We start from the raw sequence: 23,818 nt of genomic DNA on the forward strand, positions 1-23,818 counted from the left end.
CTATACAGTTTAGGCTGGCCTTGAACTCACTGTGTTGCTCAGGCTGGCTTCAAACTCATGGGGATTTTCCTATCTCAGCCTCTCGAGTTTTGGAATTACAGGTAGGCACCGTCATTCCCAGCCAAGTTAATTTAAATTATTTATTAAATTTTGACAGCTAAAATCTTTCAAAATATGAGACTATGGATCAGGAGAGGAATATAATTAAAGGAATACTACCAGATGAGTAAGTTGGGCATCGCTCATTCAAATAAACTCTTGTTTCCTTTTTAATTATTTTGTAATGCTTTGTAAATACCAGGAAAATTATCCTTCATTGTCTGCTTCCTCAATTTCCTTGATAATAAAATTCATCATGATTTTTGTCACAGTTTCTGGAATTCTATTTCATGCTTACTTGGTCCTGTCCTGCCCTACTTGCTTATCTGCACACCTGCTATGGAGAACACTAGCATTTCAAAAGCAGTAAAGTGTTGCCGGGTGTGGTGGCACATGCCTAGAGTTCCAGCACTCAGGAGGCTGCAGCAGGAGCATCACAGAGAGTTCAAGGCCAATCTGGGCTACATAGCAAGAACCAACCAACCAACCAACCAAATGACACCCGCAAAACTATAAAATATTAAATGGGGGAGCTAAATAATGTGGGCTCTTAGGAATACTCCTCTGTCACAAAACATTATAAAAGACAAGTAAATACCCACAATTCAAAAGAAAATTCTTACTGTTTAAACAAGAGGTAAATTGTAGTATAAGGTTGTATAAAGTTGTACAAAGAATATATGCTACAATAGAATTTTATAATGCCAAAGTATTTTTTCTCTGATTACAGAAAATTATGGACCAAATTTACATGTTCAACAACCAAGGATAATAAATATGACATGATAGAATTATTCTTCTTTGATAAGAATTTTAAACACTAGAGGGCAGAGTGTTGCAAACCAGTTTGATTTCAGCTGAACTTTGTTTAAATACAGCATCCCTTATTTTGTGGATGTCAGTTGTCCTTTCATGTTATTGTCTTGAGTTTCATTAAGAAATATGACTATTTTGGAATTGTCTTTGTTGTATTAATGGTCTGTTAGCTGTTTTTTTCTTTTTCTTTTTCTTTTTTTCTTTTTAATTTTTATTTTTTTATTATTTTTTGTTAGGCAAATATTTATTTTTCCCATAATTTTATTGATAAATAGCAATGAGACAGTTTCAAATCAAATTGGTAGGACAGTTTCAATAATTAACACATTGCATACATTCTTCCTAGTGGTTAATTGCTGTACAAGATGCGGACATGATATCCTATTTACAAACACCATTAGAACAAATCACTCTATTCATTAAGAGAATGTAACTATATATCTATCCTAACCATTTTGAATACACAGATACAAAATGGACATTCATCTGTATACCCTTTTTTTGTTAAGTTCCATTATTTGAATATTATAGGTGTGTAAACTCAGCAAAATACTCTAAAAGAGTCCAGTAGTCCATAATAGTATTGGGTCTTCCACTTGACTAGCAATGTCAGAAATTGTTGACCTGAGTCCCCCAGAGCTCAACATAACAGAATGGCTATACTTCTTGTATTTCGTTTTTATACTTTTGTGCTGGATGGTTAAGACCAAGATAAAGCAAGAGCTATATAACAAAAAATGTAACTTTTATATGTGACAAAGTCAGTCAAATCCCCTCAGGATTTATCCTGAAACCCTGTATCGCAGGTTGCAGATCCTTGTCAGTGTCAGCCATGAGGATGAGTCATGGCCACTGCTTGACCAATTTGCTCTCTCTGAAAGCCTGAGGGAATATTTTCTCTCCATGTGACTCTCTTTAGGCACACTCCACATCATCGATCACTTTCCTCTGTGTCCCCATAATCTCCTTGATCAGAAAATTTGGGACACTACTGAGTTACATGATGTTACAGTACAAGTTCTCATACGTCCTGCGTCTTAATTGACCTTTCTTTTTTTCTTTTAAAGCAGCATGATGAGCAGCATTTTATGTTGTACTAAAATTGGTTGGACATCAATGTTTCTGTTTCTGACCAGTCTGTGTTTCTGATTTCTACAAGTGATTATTCATATGTACATCTGTATCACTTGTTTTACAAAGGCAGATTAGTTTAATGAATTAAAGTGAGAGAAAAGAGATTTTATATGTATATTGTATAGTTTAACACACTCTTTTTATGGCCTACTTACCAATAAAAAAATTGTAAAAGAACCACCTGCCAACTAATGATCTTTTCCAAATGTGCTAATTGTAATTTAGAAGTAACATTTACAGATTTGGGAAAATTTTATGCAGGGCCTGGGCAGTAAAAGTAACATATAAAGTGAAAACTGAATATGGCATGTTAAAAAATTACAGAAATCCCTTAAATATTATTCTTAACGTTGCCCAAGCAGAAATACTGCTTTTCAGTGTCTGCAGTCCTGCCAGTTTATTCTTCAGAGTTGTAATGCTCTTACTCTTTTGCTAACCACTAGATGAAATAGTTGATTAATACTTAGGGGCCAAATTATTTGATTTTTCACATTCAGCCTCATGTGTCCTCCTCCCCCTTGACCTGCCCCTCACCCTCCTCCCTCTCCCTCTGCCTCTCGCTGTCTCCTTTGCCTCACTGTGGATGGAACCCAGGGCCTCATGCATACTAGACAGTTGCTCTGCCATTAAGCATGTTTCTTTTGTCTTCTCATCAGTCATTACACAGTGGTTGCAGGTGGAAGTCTTACTCTGGAACAGCAGCCATTTGTATAAAAACATAATCACACATAGAAATCTGGCTGAACTTCATTTGCTGTAACAAGTAAGACATATTTTCTTTACTTCTTTGAAAATAGAGAGTTCATATAGTCATGGCTCTGTAAGTAACATCCTGCCTTGAAAGCACTGTAACGTTTATCACTGATGACTGCTCATTAGAGAAAGCTTGCAATGGGAAAAGAGGGGAAAAAGAATTTTAAAAAGCAATGTAAAGTATCATGTAAGTTTTAGACTGATTTACTTAAATAATTCATACGAGTTACAAATTAGTAGCCATCGGGAAAAAAATTCACCTTAAATCTCTCTATTCTTTATCTTAAATATAAGTACAAATTGTATAAAATATAAAATTTAAATATATAAATCAAGCAAAATAAAATCTGTGTAAAATTTGTCTTTAAGGATGTCTTAACCATGCCTTCACCCCAGTCAGCTTCTATAGAACATAAGCAGAATTTAAATAAAAGTTAGTGGAAAATGATCTGTTTTTAAGTCTACATATACTTTAGGGTTATTTTAAAATCTTTTTTTTTTTTTTTATTTAGTGCAGGGTCTATAGGGTTTACAGGATCTTATTACACAGATGGGACTTGTAGTGATTCTCCTGTTTTCAGCTTCCCAAGCACTGGGATTACAGGTGTGCGTCACCATGCCCAGTGTCATTTGCCTTCTCAGTGCTCCCCAGGGGTGGGGCCTGCACAGCATGCCAGGGATCTAACCTCTGACCCTTGCATCTACCTAAGCAGGAACTTTAATCTGCTAAACTATTTTGCAGGCCCTTCTAAAATCTGTTTACTGCATGGGTAATTCAGCTTGATTTGGGGAATGGGATTATGGAAGAAAAATTTGCTTTCTTGTGTAAGATAATGAGATGTTGGTATTATAAAGAGTCAAAATGAAAGAGATTTTCCTTAAAAATAACTATTAACCCAAGGCAATAAATATTTGATTTTAAAAGCTTACTAGACGAAATCAGACTAATAAGGAAATAGAATTGAAGTGTGCTGTCCATAGAATTCCCTCCAGCCTCCAAAGGCTCCTGTGTTGCTCAAGCCCAATTTAAACTTCTGTCCTATCAAGTAGTCTTCTTAACTTAGCCTCTAAAGTAGCTGGGACTGCAGGAGTATGCCATTGTCCCAGTCTAATGTTCTTTTTATTATTTATTTTTTTGAGACTAGTTCTGTTGCCCACACTGGGCTTGAATTTGTGATTTTCCTGCTTCAGCCTCCCAAGTATATCAGCAGGGATTACAGGCATAGGTACCACTATGCCTGGCTCCTAGAATTTTTGAAGTCAAACTTAAATTTAATTTTTATTTTTATAGTTTCTAGTTAGGTGAAATAAAAGATAAAAGAAAATTGAAACAAATGTTTTTAAATACTGCATGTTCTTTAGTATTACCACTCTGTAGGAACTGCTTATACTGTCATTTTTGTAAAGACATTTAGATGTTATGTGGTAAAATTACATTTGTGTGATTATCTTAATCTTTTCTTAATTTTATTGAGAAATAGCAATGAGACAGTCTCAAACCCAATTAGTAGGACAGTTTCAATAAGTAATACATTGTATTTGTTTTCTTCATAGTGGTTATTCATAGTACAAGATGCAGACATGATATCCTGTCCACAAATACTATTAGTACAAATCTTTCTATTGATTGAATTAAGAGAAAGTAGCTGTATATCTATCCTATTTTGAATATACAGATACAAAATGGTCCTTCATTTATATCCCCTTTTTTTGTTTAGTTTTGTCAGAGATGGGTATTCCCTTGCCATTTAAATATTGTAGGTGCATGAATTCAGCAAAGTATTCCAATATAGTCCAGTAGTCCATAATAGTAGTGGGTTATCTGTAGGACTAGCAATGTCAGAAGTTGTTGACTTGAGCCTTTTACAGCTCAGCATATTAATATGGCTTTACTTTTTATACCTCATTTTTATACTTTTCAGCTGGATGGTTAAGACCAAGATAAAGCAAGACCTATATAACAAAAAATGTAACTTTTATATGTGACTAGGTCAGTCAAATCCCCTCAGGATTTATCCTGAAACCCTGCATCGCAGGATGCAGATCCTTGTCAGTGTCAGCTAAGTGGATGAGTCACGGCCGTTGCTTGGCCAGTGTGCTCTCTGTGAAAGCCTGAGGGAATGTTTTCTCTCCATGTGACTCTCCTTAGGCACACTCTACATCGATCACTTTCCTCTGTGTCCCCATAATCTCCTTGATCAGAAAATTTGGAACACAACTGAGTTACATGATGTTATAGTACAGGTTCTCCTATGTCCTGAGTCCTCACTGACCTTGAAAGGCTGAGGCCAAAATGTTGGCTGTCCTTGCAGCCCTTCTTTTTTTCCTCTGTCTTAATGTTTTAACACAAATCCAAAGCATCCTTGTTTATTATAATTCTAAAAAAAAAATAGGTACCTGTGTCGTGTGTATAATACGATGAGACTGAATATGTGCAATATCATGAAGCCAAATTTCCAATCAAACACAGAAACTAGCCTGGAAAGCAATGTTCAACCTTTCCAGCAATTTTCTGTGTCTGATAAGTTCAACTAAATTCATTTGTCTTTCTGATTTTATTTTCATTAATTAGGTTTTTGTTTTGTTTTGTTTGTGGAACCAGGGATTGAACTCAAGCCCTTGCGCTTGCCAGGCAAGCGCTTATTCTACTAAGCCATCTCCCTGGCCCCCTTAATTAGGTATTTTAAAATAAAATCTTTAAAGGGCTGGCAAGATAGCTCAGCAGACTGAGCTGCCTGCCTAGGCAAGTGTAGGGACTGAGGTTTGGGCCCTGATCATGCTCACTGAGCTGATGACTAAGTCCAGGAATGGTGGCATGGCGCATGCCTGTAATCCCAGCTCTGGGGAGGCTGAAAACAGGAGGATCACTATGAGTCTGAGCTGCATAGTGAGACCCTGTACCAAATATATTAAAAAAAACAAAAAACTTTAGAATTCAAGTCTTTGCATTGCATTTATTTTATTCTATTTCTATAGAACAAGAAGAAGGTAGAAAATATGATATTACCCATAGCTTTTTGATGATGATTCTGAGGGTCAGAGTAACTCAGTGCTTAGCTGAGCTAGTAAGCTATTACTACAACTCCAGTCAGAAAAGTAGGCAAAAGCATGTCTTTCCCATTGTGTCACAGTCCTTTTTACTCATATTTACTAAGGTTATTCTTATGGTGATTAATGCATCAAAAATTGCACGCTGCCAGGATGGATGGCACATGTTTGTAATCCCAACTCCCTGGGAGGCTGTTGCAGAATTGAGAGTCTTAAGGTCAGCCTGGGCAACTATTTAAGATTCTGTCTCAGGATGAATTTTTAAAAAGGGCTGGGGGCTGGGGAGATGGCTAAGTAGAATAAGTGCTTGCCTGGCAAGAGCAAGGACCTGAGTTCAATCCCTGGTTCCACCAAAATAAATAAATAAAATAAATAAATAAAATTTAAAAAAACAATAAGGGCTGGGAATGTAGATCACACATGAGAACCTGGGTTCAAACCCTAGTACTTGATAGTTCAGAATTATATCATAATTGTTATTACGGCATGCGCTGTCCATGTAAGAGACTAGTGTAATATATAGTTACATAGTAGGTTACTTTATCTTCTGTCTGAATATTGCACTAAATAAATAATGATAGAAAGAAGCAGACATTGATATGAACTGAAAGTATTTCACATGAAATTGCTAGTGTAGCAGCAGTGGTCCATACTTCAGGAGTTGAATGAAAAATTGTTCTGTTTTCTGCCCAAACCAGAATCATGTCCAGGGTACTGCAAAGAGTTAGCACTACAGTGATCCATGCATTGATGCCTCCCCTAACTTTCCTTTCTCATAAGTCCTTTCGGAAACCATCTTGCTGTCCACTAGAAGGGAGGGCATTCTTCTGGATGCCTGGCAGGTTAAGTAGAAGCTTAACAGGAAAAAGGTTCTCCAGGCCCACCAGAGACGGGCTTTCAAAGAAATGTGGGTGGGATAGTGATCTTACCTCACTAGAAACTGGTGCAGAAATTTCTTTGATTACAAATGAAGACTATAAGCATTTTCATTGAAATTAGTGTCTTTTGAACTTTTCTGCATCATAGAAGAAATACACCAGGTAGTATGCCTCTTTCATGGCATCATTGCTATTTTATTAGTCCATCAGTTGTTGTTGTTGATGGTGATGTTGATGATGGTGGTGCAGTATGGATGTAGTTGATGAACATCATCTGAATGAGAGTTATGAAGGTTTCAGATCTAAATATTTTCAAATGAGGTTTTTACTATCTCAAATTCTAAACAGACTGTCTCAAACATTATTTAATCCATTAAATTTGGAAAATACTGCAGACATATCTTGCTGAAACATTATTATTCTTTTAAACTGGCTCACTTTGTAGCATTATTTTCTTAGTGAATACTGACTGTATTTTGTAAGACATATACGCACAGCTCAGATTTGCAAATTTAGAAAACTAAAATCTAAACAGGAATCAGTGAAAAAGGAGTTTATAGCTTTAAGGCATGAGGAGCTCACAGCTTTTTAATATAAATTGTTCCCAGAATCCAAATCACTGCTCCTTATATGGAACTGCTTATTTCCTCTTGGTTGCTATGACAACAGCAGCACTGCACCATTCATCAGCTCTGGACCTAGGCTGTACTGCTAGCTTTCCGTGTTACTCCTGAATCTTAAGAAGAACCTCCGTGAATCATTCACTCTGTTAATGCTGCGCCATTAGAAACCTAAAGAACCAGTTCTTCCAGAAATTTTCTAACAGAAGAATAAACTGCGCCACAGAGAAAAGTAGTATAAAAACATTTTTTTTCCCTAGTGGAATCATAGAATCTATATTTGCTGCAGTACTCTGGAAAAATAAGCTGTGTCAAGTGATTTAATGAAAAGAGCTCATCTATATAAGCTTTCATGAAACCATTAATTGTTTAAAACAAATACTACAGTGATTCTCTGGATACAGAAAAAAAAAAAAAAAAAAAAAAAAGCAGGTGATGTTGTTAGGGGCTCTCAGCCCCTTTGGGAGCATCTCTTGTGCTTTGGGACGTTGGTCAACATCTGCTATAAGAATTGTCACCTGTAATGCACAGTAAGTTCTGGGCAGAGTGAAAAGCTGGCTGGAGAAGATTAAAGTGTGGATCATTACTGATGTGGCAGGTCTGATAACAACATGACCAATGAATAAACCTGGAAAGGGAGAAAAACTACATAGCATCGTCTAATGAGGAAGAAAAATTAAAGCCTGTGAGTATGCTGAGTAGAATTTCTGTGTTACATGGATTTCTGAAGTAAGGCCTACTTTGAGCTTAAATAGAAAAAAATGTAACCTAATAGACTTTGATACTTATTTTCCAGAGAAGCCATTATATTTCACTTTGCGTGTTATTTTGCTTTAAAATTTTTATATATTATGAACATTTTAAAGTTGTTTCATATTATTTAAAAAGTGTACACTTATTGCAAAAAAAAACTGTTAACTCATTTTTAAAAATTCAACTGTGAAGGTCAGATTGCTTTTCTTCTCAGATACGATTGCAAAATAGATCTCTACTTCCTATTGCAGTATCCATATTAAGTAAAATACCTAAAAAATAGTGTAGAAACTTTAAAATTTTGTAAGCATGTTTCAATACTGTATGAAATAATCCCTTTTTATTAACTGGAATATTTACAAATAAATGGATGTTATAGGAGCTTTTTTTAAAAACTTCACATTATCTACTAGTTATGTTGATTTTTGTCTTTTTTTCCCGATTATATTCAGGTTACATTAAGAAATTTGCCCTTTTTATTTCCATTTTCAGATCATTTGGTAATTGTCAACTAAAGATAAATTGAATTTTCCTAAAAGACTGTTTTCTGCTTTTATTTTTTCTCTCTTTAGTTATTCAGCTAACCATGGTAACCAAGAAATGTGTTAGAAGTGGAAACTTGATTTTCCCCAATTAGAATTTTTAGGTTAATTTTTAGTAAAAGAAAAAAATAAAAGGTTTTTTCAACTGCACTTTCTCCTTCAGTTATTTATCCTCCTGAGTTGCTCTTCTTAAATGTATATTGCTCAGAGAATATATTCTTTAGATATGTGACTTGTTTTCTTTACAGAATTAGGGGAAATTTTTGTTATTTTTCATTGTTTGTTTTGATTTCTAGTCCTTCCATTTTTGAGACCTTTGACTATTTACCTTTTCATTTGTTCTGTGTGTAAGAAAACTTTAAAGAGGAAGAACTGGTATACTTAAGTATAATTAAAAATATTAATCCTTTATATATTCCTAGTCATATGTGATTAAAAATATTTTGCTTGTATTCTCTGTAAGTAATGGAGTAAACTGAAGTCACATTTTTACTGTTGTTATGCAGATTAAAAATACAAGTTTTAAAATGTTATATATATTTAATAAGTATATGCATTCTAAGTCATTGCTCCTTTGTTACTAGTTTATCCTTACAAATGTATGTATACAGCAAAGGATTTTGTATTCCATTATCTCTGGAATAATTACTATTAATAATTCTTATTAATAGTAACAAAGGTCAATTTAGATACTTTTTAAAAAAGGTATTTCCTTAACAATGGATTTACTCATTTTCAAATAATCTCTTTTGGGTGTCCTTTGATATTTTCTCATGTCAGGGGTTTTGACCAATATATATTCCTGAGAGGCTGTACATAAACCTATTTGTTTGTTTGGTGATTTAACATTTACTTAAGAGGTTTAATTTAAAATTCATTCCTTATTTTATGAGATTTTGTAAATCTTTTTTATGGTAATCAATCCCTATTAAGTTAATCTTGCAAACCTATGTATCATATATTAGGCTTTCTTTCAGTAAGAGCCATCTAGTTTGTTACAAGAAGATTCAAGCTGCAGATTTAAGTGGAGTTTTTAAAAAAAAAAAAAAACTAAATTTCAAAATAGTTTGACATTTATAGATTTACTTTCTGAAAAATTTTAAGAAGTCTTTTCAGCATTATTCATGTAACATGTAAATAACTGATAATATTAGTTGATACCTTTATTTACTCACTAAATGTGCTAGTGAGTAAGTAATATATAAAAAGAAAAGGGCTAAATTTCTCCCAGTTTTTATTGATTGAAACTTAAACATGTCTTCCTGATAAGACCCCTGAATATTTGGGAATTTGTTAATACCACTAATAAACTTTTACTAGAAAGTATGAATGTTTTTGCTGCCGGAATCTTTATTGACTACAACAATTAAATTGGTGATAAATTATTTAAAGATTGGGTCCTAGTTATTATTATAGGACTCAACCATAAAATTTCAGTGACAGACATGTATTCTTTAATACTTCCAAAATTATATAAGATATTTTCACTCAGTAAGTTTTGCAGTTTAGGACAGCTTAACTTTTCTGAAGTTTCTCTTCTTAGTGAAGCAATCCATGTCTGTAGTGTCATCATAGGCATTAAAAAAAATAACGTATGCAAAGTAGCAGCATGGTACTTGCCGGAGAGGCACTATTCTCAAGTGATGCTTCCCTTCTCTGCTCTGGCTTTCCATTGGCCCACATAAAAGCTTCTTGGATTTTTTTTTTTTTTTTTTGTGGGAGTATGTTTAGGCAGAAAAATTTCAGTGCTTATGAAAAAAGTTGGGATGTACAACCCAAAAGCAAAATCGGGAAATCCCTAGTAGGTTTTTTTTTTTCATTTAAAAATAGTCTACATTTATTTTAATCATTAAACTGTACCTCCCCAATTAAATAGAATTTACTCTCTAGAAATGTCTCATATTTTCTCCCATAAATTTGCATACCCATATATAATACATTTTTCCCAGTTTCAGACATAACTACTTAGATCACCTGGTCTGATTGTCAATCTAAAAATAAAGATCTTGAAGTAAAAGATGTATATATATCTTTCTGAAGAACAAGATAGAAGAGTAAGAGGTTAAGGCTGAAAAATGAATTGAGCTGAAGACAGAAGTCTTACACAGTTCGAAAGAGTAATGATTTATAGTTGAGTTAAGCTGTAGTGATGAGAAAGGAATCAATCACATGAAATAGTAAAATGATGATGGAAAAGCTAACAGTTTGGCATTTTTGAAGCTCTGAGAAGTCTTGCAATAAAAGAACCTGTTTAACTGCTTAATTTCTGTAACACTTATGTGACAACCAACCTCCCCCCTTTACATAACTCCTACAAAATGAAAAGACAAAAGTTATATCATTTCAAAAAAAAAAAGTAGTGGGTAATGGTGTGACAGATCTCATCTTGGCACTCCAGAAGATTGTGGCAAAATGGCAAATTACTCAAATTCTGTAGATAAATCACGCTTTAATATTTTACAGGTTAGTGGCTTTTGTTCTTTTGTTTTGTTTGTGACTTGGAGGACTGAAAAGTGAACCTAGGTACTCCACACAGAACTACATTCCAAACACCATTCACTTATTTTTATTTTGAGATAGGTGCTCATTAAGTTTCCTGTGTTGAACTCAAACTTGAAGCTCTCCTGCCTCAGCCTTCCATAGTGCTGGGTTTATGAGCATGTACAACTATGCCTAACTGGGTGTTTTTATTTTTATTTTTCTTTGTTTTAAAGAGAAAAAAAAACAGACAAAATTTCAAAGTGAGATGTAAGCATTGAACTGTCATAGCACAAACCTTTCTTTTCAGTGATGTAAGAGAAATTAGTAGTATGACTCTCTCTCTATAGATAGATAGAGAGAGAGAGTGCTTTTTTCCTCCCTTTTTCTCCTTTACCCCATCCCAGTTTCTCTTTCCTTTTCAAAATTTCCCATTTTATAATATCTGTTGTATATTTTGAGTCATTTATTCTTTCAGCTTCTCATACTAGGGAGACAATACAGCATTTGCACATGTGCTTCTGATTTATTTCACCTAACAGTGATTTCAAGTTGCATCCATTTTCCTATAAAAGTCTCCAGTTTATCCTTCTTTATGGCCAAATAGTACTCCATTGTATAAAACAACATCGTTTGTACCCATTCCTCAGTTGATAGGTATTTGGATTTTTTCAGGATCTAGCTATTACAAGTTATGTTTTTATAAACAAGGGTGCCATATATTGTTGTTACAATTTTTTTGTTACAATGTTTTTAATTCTTCTAGGAAGAAACCCCTAATCCTAGTTTTTTGAGGAATCTTCACACTGATTTCCACAGTGGTTGTACCAGTCTATGCTCCTGTCAAAGTAGAGAGAGGGGTTTCTTTTTCCCCACTGCCCCTCAAGCAGTTGTTATTGGTTAATTTCTTAGTAATAGCCATTCTTTCTAGGGAGAGATGGAATCTCAGCATTGTTTTAATTTGCATATTTCAAAAGACCAGTGATGTTAAACATTTTTTCCATATATTTATTTGTTGCTTGTATTTCTTCATCTGAAAAGTGTAAACTCTTTTTCAGATGCCCATTTTTGGATTGGGTCTTTAAATTTGGAAGGTCTTATTTTTGAGTTCTTTGTATGTTCTCCATAGTAATCTTTGAGGACCTGCTGGCAAATGTTTTTCCCACTGTCTGTTGTCTCTTCACTCTGTTGGTGGTTTCTGTTGCTGTGCAAAAGTCTTCTAAGAAGATGAGATCCCAGTTGTTTCTTTGAGATAGTTCCTGAGCAGGGGCCTTTTATTGATAAAGTCTTGAAAACACCAATATCTTCAAGAATTTTACCTATCCTACCTTCCAGAAGCTTTATTATTGAATATTTCTGTTCAATATGTAGATGTTTTATACATTTTGAGTTTAGTGCATGTGAAAGATATGGGTCTGTTTTTAATCTTTGGCATGTACAAAGCCAGTTTTTCCAGCACCCTTTATTAAAGAGGCTATCTTTCTTCCAGGGAATGTGTTTGGTACCTTTGTCATAGTTAAGGTGGCTGAGTATCCTGGAGTCGTTTCTGCATCCGCTAATCAGTTCCATTCATCTTTAGGTCTTTTGGTGGTGGTGGCTGTTTTCCCCCAATACCGTGCTGTTTTAGCTCATTAACTTTGTAGTATAATTTCAAGTTGGGGATTGTGATACCTCCAGCCTTGCCTTTGTTGCTCAGAATTGCCATTGGTATTCTAGGTCTCTTCTGAAGTTCCACATGAGTTTTAAGATTCTTCTCTCTCTGTAAGAACTGGAATTTTTATTGAAATTGCATTAAATCTGTGTAACAGTTTTGGAACTATGGCCATTTTCACTATATCGGTTTTCAACCCAAGAGCAAGGAATATGTTTCCATTTTTCTGATATTCTCTTCAATCAATCTCCTGTTTCTGAATAATGTAGTTTTTATTGTAGAGGTTTTTTACATCTATTGTTAGATTGATTCCTAAGTATTTTGGTTTTGGGATGCTATTGTGAAAGGTGTTGTTTCTGGGTGTTTTTATTAAGTAGAAGGAAAAAAATGTACTAAATGTATTTGTTATGTGGATTAGAATGTAAAATAATAAGTGACTGGAAATATAAGCTGGAAGTAAGAAAATACAAGATGTATTAAGTGGGAAACACATCAGTTTGTCTGGAGCAGAAGTTGCTTGAGTGGATACTGTGAAGGAGAAAACTAACACTAGGTTGAATAGGCCTTTGAGACAAGGATAAAATAAGGTGGTAGCAGTGTGGAAGCTACAAAGAGAAAATGATTTTTTTCCATAATTTTATTGATAAACAAATAGCAATGAGACAGTTTCAAATCAAATTGGTAGGACAGTTTCAATAATTAACACATTGCATACATTCCTCCCAGTGGTTAATTGCTATACAAGATGCAGACATGATATCCTATCTACAAACACCATTAGAACAAATCACTCTATTCATTAAGAGAATGTAACTATATATCTATCCAAACCACTTTGAATACACAGATACAAAATGGATATTCATCTGTATACCCTTTTTTTGTTAAGTTCTGTTATTTGAATATTAAAGGTGTGTTAACAGCAAAATAATCTAAAAGAGTTCAGTAGTCCATAATAGTATTGGGTCTTTCGCTTGACTGGCAATGTCAGAAATTGTTGACCTGAGTCCCCTACAGCTCAACATAACACCATGGCTTTACTTCTTATATTTCGTTTTTATACTTTTCTGCTATATGGTTAAGACCAAGGTAACGCAGGACCTATCCAACAAGAGTTGTAGCTTTTGGGTCTGATAAGGTCAGTGAAATCCCCTCAGGATTTATCCTGAGATCCTGTACCTCAGATTGTAGAACCTTTGTCAGTGTCAGCCATGTGGAAGAGTCACAGCCATTGCTTGGCCAGTGTGCTGTCTGTGAAAGCCTGAGAGAATGTTTTCTCTCCAAGTGACTCTCCTTAGGCACACTCTACATCATCGATCACTTTCCTCTTTGGCCCCATAATCTCCTTGATCGGAAAATTTGGGACACTACCGAGTTACATGACGTTACAGTACAAGTTCTCATATGTCCTGAGTCTTAATTGACCTTGGAAGGCTAGGGCCAAAATGTTGGCTTTCCTTGCAGCCCTTCTTTTTCTCTAATTTTGGTCTGCAAACTTAGGTTGTTAACCATCCAGAAGACAAGCTTATTGTTATTACCATACAACTTAGGCTGTTAAGCTTAACCTCACTATCTGTCTGCATAGCAAACATCTTAGGCATAATATGGAACAGGTATTTTTCATCAAGTATTGATACATTGAACTTAAGTCCCTACAGAAAATGATAAAAAAAATTTAAAAATTAGAATATATTTTAAAAATAGGCATAAAGAATTATATACTTCTTATGTTTACACATAAATCCAAAAATCTCACCACATATAACCTTGAAGCAGGACAGTCCCACAATATTACTGACAAAATGATTTTGAAGAAAGTTTACTGACCAGTTATAGAAACCAAAATTATGAAAGATACATCACAGATGATTTAATTTTTTAAGAATGGGAATCAATGACCTTATCAGTAAAAATAAGATGAGAGGGACAGCTGATTTTGAGAGAAGGAAGCAAAGGTAAATAAGTAGATACCATTGATTAAATGTGATTTTATCACTTTAAAAATAAATAACTTGTTAAACTTGTTAAACAGTTTGAAAGTTGTACTTAAAGAAAAAAAAAGTAGTTAAAACTGTAGGTGTCTATAATTCTTAAAAGTGATAATTGAATAGGAAAAAAAGAAGTAAATTTTTGTGAACATTTACTGCATTTGTAGTGACATTTACTATCTTTTTATATTTTTGGTCATTTTATGTTTTCATTAGTACTTTGCATTCATTATTGTTCTAAGTGGAGAAAGGAAGACTTGATCAGGTTAACTGTTAAACAATTTAGGCATAAGAGATCATTATTCCAACATAGGATTTTATTTTAATTCTCCAGGATCTAAAAGTAAAACTTAACAAGTAGTAATTTAAAATCATATCTGTAGTCCCAGCATTCTGGGAGGATGAGGCAGAAGTAGAAGACCCTTATCTCAAAAAAAGGAGTGCTGGGGCTGAGGCCTTAGCTAAGTACAAAGGCTTTGGGTTCAGTTCCCCAGTAGTAGAGAAAAAGAGACACAGATGCATGTAGAGAGATGGAAAGAGACAGAATATGAATAGCAATAAAAGATATGGAGTGAACCCAGATGGCATAAATTAACTTTTACAGAGCTGAGGTTTATAATATTTTTAGAAACTATTTAAGAACGCTTATCAAATTTGTATACAGAACCATAGAGGACAATGAACTTGTTGTAAAATGATTCTGCTTTTTGCTTTCCTAAACAGTAGTTCAAATCCTTCCCTGAGAGAGAAAGAAACTACAAAAAACTAGTAGGAGGCCTGGGGGTATATCTCAGTGGCATAAGCACCTGCCTGGCAAGTGCAAGGTCCTGAGTTTGATCCCCAGTACTTAAAAAAAAAGAAAGAAAGAAAAAGAAAAATCTTCTGGGAGTAGATATGAGAGAAGGAAGTATATAATGAGAAATTCATAGCTAAAGACTTTTTTGGAGTTCTAGGCATTTTTACTATCTATGATGCAGAGTCATATGTAGAGATAAAATAAATTTCTCTTTTTCCGTTTCACCTTGTCAACTCAATAAATACTTATTCTCACTCTTATTCATTCTCTCTCTCTCTCTCTCTCTCTCTGAAAGGAAAGCAGTTTTCCCTAACTCATTTCTGGAAGCAAGTATTACCCTGATAGCAAAACCACACACAGACCCAATCAAAAAGAGAACCATTGGCCAATCTCCCTAATAAACATAGATGTAAAAATCCCAATAAGATACTAGCAAAAAGAACCCCGCAAATTATCAAGAGGACTATATACACCATAAGCAAGTGGGATTCAGCCCAGGAATGCAGGCATGCTTCAACATATGCAAATCAGTAAGTGTAATATATGGTATTAACAGAGCCAAGGACAAAGAAACACCTAATTATCTCAATAGATAGCAGAAGAAGCTTTTGACAAAGTCCGACATTCATTCATGACAATCCTACAGAAAATCAGAATAGATGATCTTTACCTCAGTCTGATTAAAGCCATCTATGACAGTTTCATTTTTATATTAAGATAAAGCAGAAGACTTTTACATTAAATCCTACAATATGATATGTTGCAGGACATTGGGAAGTTTTTATATAATCTCTTGTGAGCCAGGCTTGGTGGTACACACCTATAATACCAGCACTTGGAAGTCTGAGGTAGGTAGCTAAATTCAAGGCAAGCCTGGGTTACAGTGAGTTTAAAAACAGAGTCTGAACTACATAGTGAGTCCCTGTCAAAAAAAAACACAACACTGAACCATATATATATATATCTTCTGTGTTCTTTACTTTCTTCATCTATGAAATGAATAAACCAGCCAGGCATGGTGATACACAGATGTAATCCCAGCACTCTGGAGGGTGATGCAGGAGGATCACCATGAGGTTGGGTACATAGTGAGTTAGTTGCTAGTCTGCATTACAAAGTGAGACCCTGGGGGTGGGAGGAGAGAGACCAAGATATACCAATAGGCACAGTGTAAGGAGTAAAATGATTTTTTACAGGGAAGAGACAGCCTCTAGGACAGTGTCCAGTAATAGTTGTTGATAATATTAAATAATGATACTGTAATTCCAAGATCCTATTTATTTACTGTGCCTTTATTCTTCTGTCCTCTGTACTTTCTGCCTTTAATCTTGGTTAAAAGGGAAGTCATTTTACTTGTTAGGTTATATTTTTTATTTTTTTTATTTTTTATTATTTTTAATGATTTTATTGAGAAGCAAATAGCAATGAGACAGTTTCAAAACCGATTACTAGCACAGTTTCAGTAATTAATACATTGCATATTGTTGTCTTAGTGGTTATTCATTGTACAAGATGCAGACATGATATCCTGTCCACAAACACTATTACAACAAATCTCTCTGTTCATCGAATTAAGAGAATGCAGCTGTATATATATTCTGTTTTGAATATACAGCTACAAAATGGTCGTTCATTTGTATCTCCCCCCTTTTTTAAATTAATTTTGTTGAGAAAAAGGTTGCAATGTGACAGCTTCAAAACAGGTTGGTAGGCGCTTTTGGTGCTGTTCTCCGAGTTCACATCTCAGCTGGCCCTGTCCTCATGGCCTCCCAAAACCACGACCCCGCCGCCCCTAGCATTACTGCCGCCCACAAAGGAGCCAAGCCCAGTGTTGGCGCAGCCCGGGGCCCTGTGGGCAAGAGGTTACAGCAGGAGCTGGTGACCCTCATGATGTCTGGTGACAAAGGAATTTCTGCCTTTCCGGAGTCAGACAACCTTTTCAAATGGATAGGGACCATCCATGGAGCAGCTGGCACAGTGTATGAAGACCTGAGGTATAAGCTCTCCCTGGAGTTCCCCAGTGGCTACCCTTACAACGCTCCCACAGTGAAGTTCCTCACTCCCTGCTACCACCCCAATGTGGACACCCAGGGTAACATCTGCCTGGACATCCTCAAGGACAAATGGTCAGCCTTGTATGACATCAGGACCATCCTACTATCCATCCAGAGCCTGCTAGGAGAACCCAACATTGATAGTCCTTTGAACACACATGCTGCAGAGCTCTGGAAAAATCCCACAGCTTTTAAGAAGTACCTGCAAGAAACTTATTCAAAGCAAGTGTCTAGCCAAGAGCCCTGACCTCAGCTGACCAGCCTTTTCTCGTGTCTTTACTTCTTTAGTCTGTCCTATCCTTGATTTCTGTGTAAGACACTGTGTCTTGAGCTGTGGTGTTTTTGTTTTGTTTGTTTTTTAAATTAAGTCTCTGGTTGAGCCTTTACAATGTATATTATTAAATAAAAACATTTTGATTTAAAAAAAAAAACAGGTTGGTAGAGTTACAATAATTAATACATTGAATATTGTTGTCTTTGTAGTAGTCATTCATAGCACAAGATGCAGACATCATATACTGTCCAAACACTATTAGTAGAGATCTTTCTTCTTATTGAATTAGGAGAAAGTAGCTATTAACCATTTTGTATACATAGATACAAAATTGTCTTTCCTTTAAATTACCTTTTTTCAGTTTTGTCAGAGATGGGTATTCCATTGCCATCCAAATATTGTAGGTGCATGAATTCAGCAAAATATTCCAAGATAGTCCAGTACTCCACAATACTAGTGGGTTATCCACAGGACTGGCAATGTCTGAATCTGATGACGTGAGCCTTCCACAGCTCAGCATATTAACATGGCTTTACTTTTCATACCTCATTCCTACACTTTTCTGCTGGATGATTAAGACCAAGATAAAGCAAGACTTATGTAACAAAAAAATGTAACTTTTGTATCTGACACGGCCAGTCAAGTCCCCTCAGGACTTATCCTGAAACCCTGTACCACACCTTGTAGATCCTTTATCAGTGTCAGCCATGTGGATGAGTCACAGCCATTGCTTGACCAGTCTGCTCTCTGAGAAAGCCTGAGAGAATGTTTTCTCTCCATGTGACTGACTCTCCTTAGACATGCACTACATCATCGATCACATTCCTCTGTGGCCCCATAATCTCCTTAATCAGAAAATTTGGGACACAACTGATTTACATGATGTTACAGTACAAGTTCTTCTATGTCCTGAGTCCTTACTGACCATGAAAGGCTGAGGCCAAAATGTTGGCTGTCCTTGCAGCTTTCTTTCCCCCTAATTTTTGGTCTGCAAACTTAGATTGTTAACCCTCCAGAAGAGAAGCTTACTGTTGCCCTACAGCATATGCAGGTGTGTTAAACCTATCCGTCTGAATATCAAACATCTTTTAAAAGAAAAACAAAAACATTTACTTGAGATACAGTCTGGCCATAATTGGTGTGTCATGACAAGCAGCACATATTTAGAAGACCAGAATGACAGGCACTCCAAGCATGACCCCACTATTACACATTGCTATCTTCGGTGCAGATGCTCAGTTCACAGGTATCAGCATATATAGTTAGTCAGGGTGAGAATCTCACTCAGTAGCTGTTAGATTCAACAACTTGCTGATAGTTCTCAGGATCCTTGCCTTACCCATCTTGTACGTATAAATGTATGGCCTTGCCCCTGTCATGTTTCCTAGCTTTTCTCCTTGCCCTCTTTTTGTTGTCTAATCCTCAAGTTCTCACTTTCCTTTTAATTGTTATACCTTTCTATTTGTATTTCTTCTTTTGAGTTCTTATTATTAGGGAGACTATATGTATTTACACATGTGGTTCCGGTTTATTTCACTTACGACTTTATCTTCAAGTGCCATCCACTTAAATATGAAGGCTTCAAGTTTATCATTCTTTATAGCTGAGTAATACTCCATTGTATAAAAATACCACATCTTTTCATCCATTCTTCAGGTGATGGGCACCTTGGTTGTTTCCAAGATTTGGCTGTCACAAATTGTGCTGCTATAAACATAGGTATACATATATCGCTATGATATGATGTTTTCAGTTCCTCCGGGAAAATTCCCCGTAGAGGGATAGCTGGTTTGAATGGGATTTCCAGTCCAACTTTTTTAAGTAGTCTCCACACTGATTTCCATAATGGTTGCACCAGTCTACATTCCCACCAGCAGTGGAGACCAATATAAATTTTAATCTATCTTTTAATCTGTTTCGTGGATTCTGTTTTTTTTTTTATTTTTCTTGGTTTCCATCATTTTCCTAAACTCCTCTATTTCTTTATCTGCATCTACTCTAGATTTCCTAGCTGTGTCTTTCAGTATGGTATTCATCTGAGAAATTCTTTCTGATTTATTTTGTCTAGGGCCTTACTCACCTGCTTTATAACTTTTGCTGTTACTGTTTCTGAGCGTTGAGGTGGTTGACTTTCAAATTGTTCCACTTCACCACCTCCTGGGTTGACTTTCAGAAAGCTGGAAGTCTGAGGTTGCAGCTTGCTTCTGTGTCTTCTCATTTTCTATCTTTCTTCATTTTTTAAAGTTTAATTTCTGTGTTGATTCTTGCAAATTGCTTATGATAGACAGCTTTATGGCTAGTATCAGTAACTCCTTACAAATGACAGCTTATCTGAGATGTCTTCTCGGTGTAGCTTGTTTTTGCTGTAGTATAGTGCAAGATCATGTCTTTTCAGTTTATTGAGAATGAGAAGTTGTTGCCTATTTGGCCTAGCCTTTGATCCTTTGGTACTGATGTATAGTTGTTTTTATGGCCCTCAGGCAATCTCAGTCTTGGCCTACAAGGAAGTACAGTGATGAGGACAAGGATGTATCCTTGGCTGAAGTAATATAGTAATAGCATTAAGCACAGCGTAGAAAATGACAATTTTTCTATTGATTTTTAAATTTTCTAGTAACTGTGAATTTCACACCTTTAACTGTATGAACAAGATTTGTAGCTATATAACAAAATGTAACCAGAGAATTGTTCACAGTAAATATTCCCTTGATACAGAATTTTTATTTTTTTTTTCATTTTTTAATTTTTTCGGTGGAACCGGGGATTGAATTCAGGACCTTGCACTTGCCAGGGAAGTGTTTATTCTACTGAGCCATCTCCCTGGCCCCCAGAATTTTTATCATCAGAGGAGAACATCTAAAAGGAATGAGCAGAAAAAAATTGAGAAATAAGAGAAAGAAATAAGAGGGCTGGGGAGATAGTTCAGTAGAATAAATGCTTGCCTGCAGGCACAAGGTCCTGAGTTCAATCCCTGGCACAGAGAGAGAGAGAGAGAGAGAGAGAGAGAGAGAGAGAGAGAGAGAGAATGAGAATGACGGTTTCAGGGCAAATGATTATGAAAGTTTTGGGAAACTGGTGAAGAAGAAATGATGTAAAGAAAGAAAGAAGAAACAAACAAAACCCAGCAGAACAACAAACTAAACTAGAAAAATGTTCACACTCATAAAAACAAGGACAAACATTCAAGAAAAGGATAAAAAGGGAAAGAGGTAAAATAATGTCCACCTCTGGGGCTGTCTCTGTTATCACTGGAAGAGAAAAGGCTCATATAGAACCCAGATCAGTGTTGGTTGATCCTAACAAGCCTGCAGTAGAATTACAGCAATGTGATGGATAATCACAGCAAGTCTTCTTTCAACTCCGCTGAGGTTTGGGCTGATCCTGGTCTGTGGCTGTGAGGCTAAGAACCAACTTATTCAGACCTCAACACTCCAGGTGCCTTCACCAGCTTGAATTCAGTTCCCTGATCCTGAGTGTCTCCTATGGCTGCACCTCACTGTGACCCTGAGACCCTGAGGGGGAACCAACCATGGCAGCTGTTGAGTCCCAGGTCTAGCTGCTCCCCCTCCAAAATGGGACTACACTGTTACTCTGTTCTGTGATAGCTGAATTTAGAAGAGTGCATGGGAAGGCACCATTTACTCCTCCTTTTTCACTCTTCTGTGGGCTCCAACTCTTGCTTTAGATCCTTGTTGAATCCCCAAAACCTCCTTCTCTATTACCTTTCTCATGTTGCTGTATTCCAATGTATGGACTCCCAGGCACAGCGAGGCTGATTTGTTTGCTTCTCGCTACTCTTCTGTCTTTGACTTTATTATGCCTGATAATACTTGCTAAAGTGGCAAGTTTTATTCCATAAATAAAGCAAAATAAGAAAAGGGATATAAGATAAGCCTGATTTTCTGATGTTAATTATCAGTTGTAGCAGTTGCACTACGTTGGTCATCTATGGCAGGATGAGCAAGCTTCCTTGTGCTAATAGACTGTGTGGTGTTACCCTGGCAGGCCCTCCTGCCCATCTGATCACGGTGGCCGGGGTCAGGGGCATGTCCCACCAAGCAGCTCTACAGACTGGTTTTCCTCTTTGTTTTTTGTTTGTTTGAGATAGGAACTTGCTATGTGGTTTAGATTGGCCTTGAACTCACAGTCTTTCTGCCTCAGCCACCTGGACTTCTTTTTTTTTTTTTAAGAATGGGTAGTAAATAATTTGGGCTTGAATGGCTAACAGGCAAGACCATGGATGTTATGTAGTTATTTATATAACTATTTACAGTGTATTTTTAAAATATAGTGATTATTCTTAGCTCTCAAGATATAAAAAAGATAGATGGTCACATTTGGCCCAGTGAATTTATCGGCTAACTAAACGACATAGAGAAGATTCATTTATCAAGTGAGATACTATTCAAATTTTGAGGTATAACAAGATGATTCTCATATTACGTATTTCTATATAATATTATTGGCATAATAAATTTGATTAATAAATTATTTTCCTCCAGAATAATTTACAAGTAGCATCTTTCCAATAAGTTAGAAACCATTGAAAATTATAGTTTAATTCCATAATATTTTACATTAATGGGAAATAAGGAAGATGAGTTCTTTGGGGCCTTTAAGATACCCTTTAAAGGCAGAGCAAGACATCATCTCAAAAAACAGAATAGTCATGTATATTCTGTACAGGTACTTTGCCATTGAGATAACCCTGGCCCACATTTTTTCTTTGTGTTCCGTTCCTGACAGGCTTAGTACAATTCTGTTTATATTTATCACACACACAGTTTCTGGGTTTCTCTAAATGTATCTTTTGCCAACTTTAATAGCTATTTAGCCTTTATCCAAAATTCTTCCTGCTCTTTCTTTCTTTCTTTCTTTCTTTCTTTCTTTCTTTCTTTCTTTCTTTTCACTGTAATTATTCATATGTCAAACCTTTGGAAACATCTCAAAGACCATTAGTTTCCCTTTTTTTTAAAAAAAAATCTTTTTATTAAAAAAATGTAGTTTTCCTCTGTATCTTCTGTATAGATAACTTCCATTCATTTATCTTCTAATTTACCATCTACTTCATTTTAAATTATAGTCTAATTATAGATATATATGTATTAATATGTATTTGTTGTCTTTGTGTGTATGCATATATGTGTATGCATGCACTATAAAACTATACCATTACTTACAATTACTTACAATATACGTATTTTAAAAGCACACTGATCATTCTTAACACCCAGGTCATATGTATGCATGTACTATGTAATTATATACTGTCATTCAAATTCTTATTTTTTTCAGATCACATTAGATCATAGAATAATTCCTAACTCTAAAAAGATTAAAATCGTATTACGTTTTTTCCAACTACAGTGGAATGTAAGAAAAGTATTACATGGTTTCACTTTATGTGGAATGTTAAAAGAAAACATTTGAGCATAGATGCTGAATAGAAGTTCTTATGGGGATGAGTAGGGAGGTGGAGGTTAGAGGAGATAAAGAAGCAAATATGTAGGATGAAAGAATATGGAGATCAAATATACAACATAAGGATGATATGGAATAAACGTATAACATTTGTGTACTTAGGATCCATGATAAATAACAGGATATAGCTGCTCACGTCAAACAAAAAGGTTTGAGTTGACTGACATTATTGTTCATTTGCTTCACTAAAATAATCTCTGACTAGGAAAAGCATATGTTTTTTGTTGGCATTTTACAATTCCATGCAAATGGGACGTTCATCCAAATTCAGTTTTCTTGCAGTTTTCAGTCCCCTCCAGAATTCATCTACTTGCATTTAATCTCGAATTTTGAGGTATTTGGTTTTGTATTTTCTGCAGGACTTATAGTTGTTAGTGATGAGATAGCTCTAATGATAGAAACTTACTTGTACTGCTTTAGAAAACACAACTTCCTCAGTAGTATTTTTAAAAT

At 35.4% G+C, this 23,818-nt stretch overlaps 1 protein-coding gene across 5 annotated transcripts; it reads left to right on the forward strand.

Annotated features, from left to right (window-relative positions):
* Positions 1-17,317: 17,317 nt before the first annotated feature.
* On the forward strand, positions 17,318-17,995 carry LOC101586885 (ubiquitin-conjugating enzyme E2 C-like). Of its 5 annotated transcripts, none has more exons than XM_004630008.2 (2): positions 17,318-17,602; positions 17,675-17,995. In XM_004630008.2, the coding sequence occupies exons 1-2, from the start codon at positions 17,318-17,320 to the stop codon at positions 17,855-17,857; spliced, it is 468 nt and encodes a 155-aa protein (XP_004630065.1). In that variant the 3' UTR covers positions 17,858-17,995. The 5 variants fall into 5 exon arrangements, with proteins under 5 accessions (XP_004630065.1, XP_012369951.1, XP_004630066.1 ...); XM_012514497.2 differs by having other exon boundaries at positions 17,318-17,470; positions 17,648-17,995; XM_004630009.2 differs by having other exon boundaries at positions 17,318-17,453; positions 17,535-17,995.
* The last annotated feature ends 5,823 nt before the right edge of the window (positions 17,996-23,818 follow it).

This window comes from Octodon degus, unplaced genomic scaffold, assembly GCF_000260255.1.
Source record: "Octodon degus isolate 3935 unplaced genomic scaffold, OctDeg1.0 scaffold00033, whole genome shotgun sequence".
Lineage (NCBI taxonomy): Eukaryota > Metazoa > Chordata > Mammalia > Rodentia > Octodontidae > Octodon > Octodon degus.

What these genes read in the sequence shown, in the direction of transcription:
- LOC101586885 (XM_004630007.3), top strand. Translation starts at nt 17,318, where the DNA reads ATGGCCTCCCAAAACCACGACCCCGCCGCCCCTAGCATTACTGCCGCC.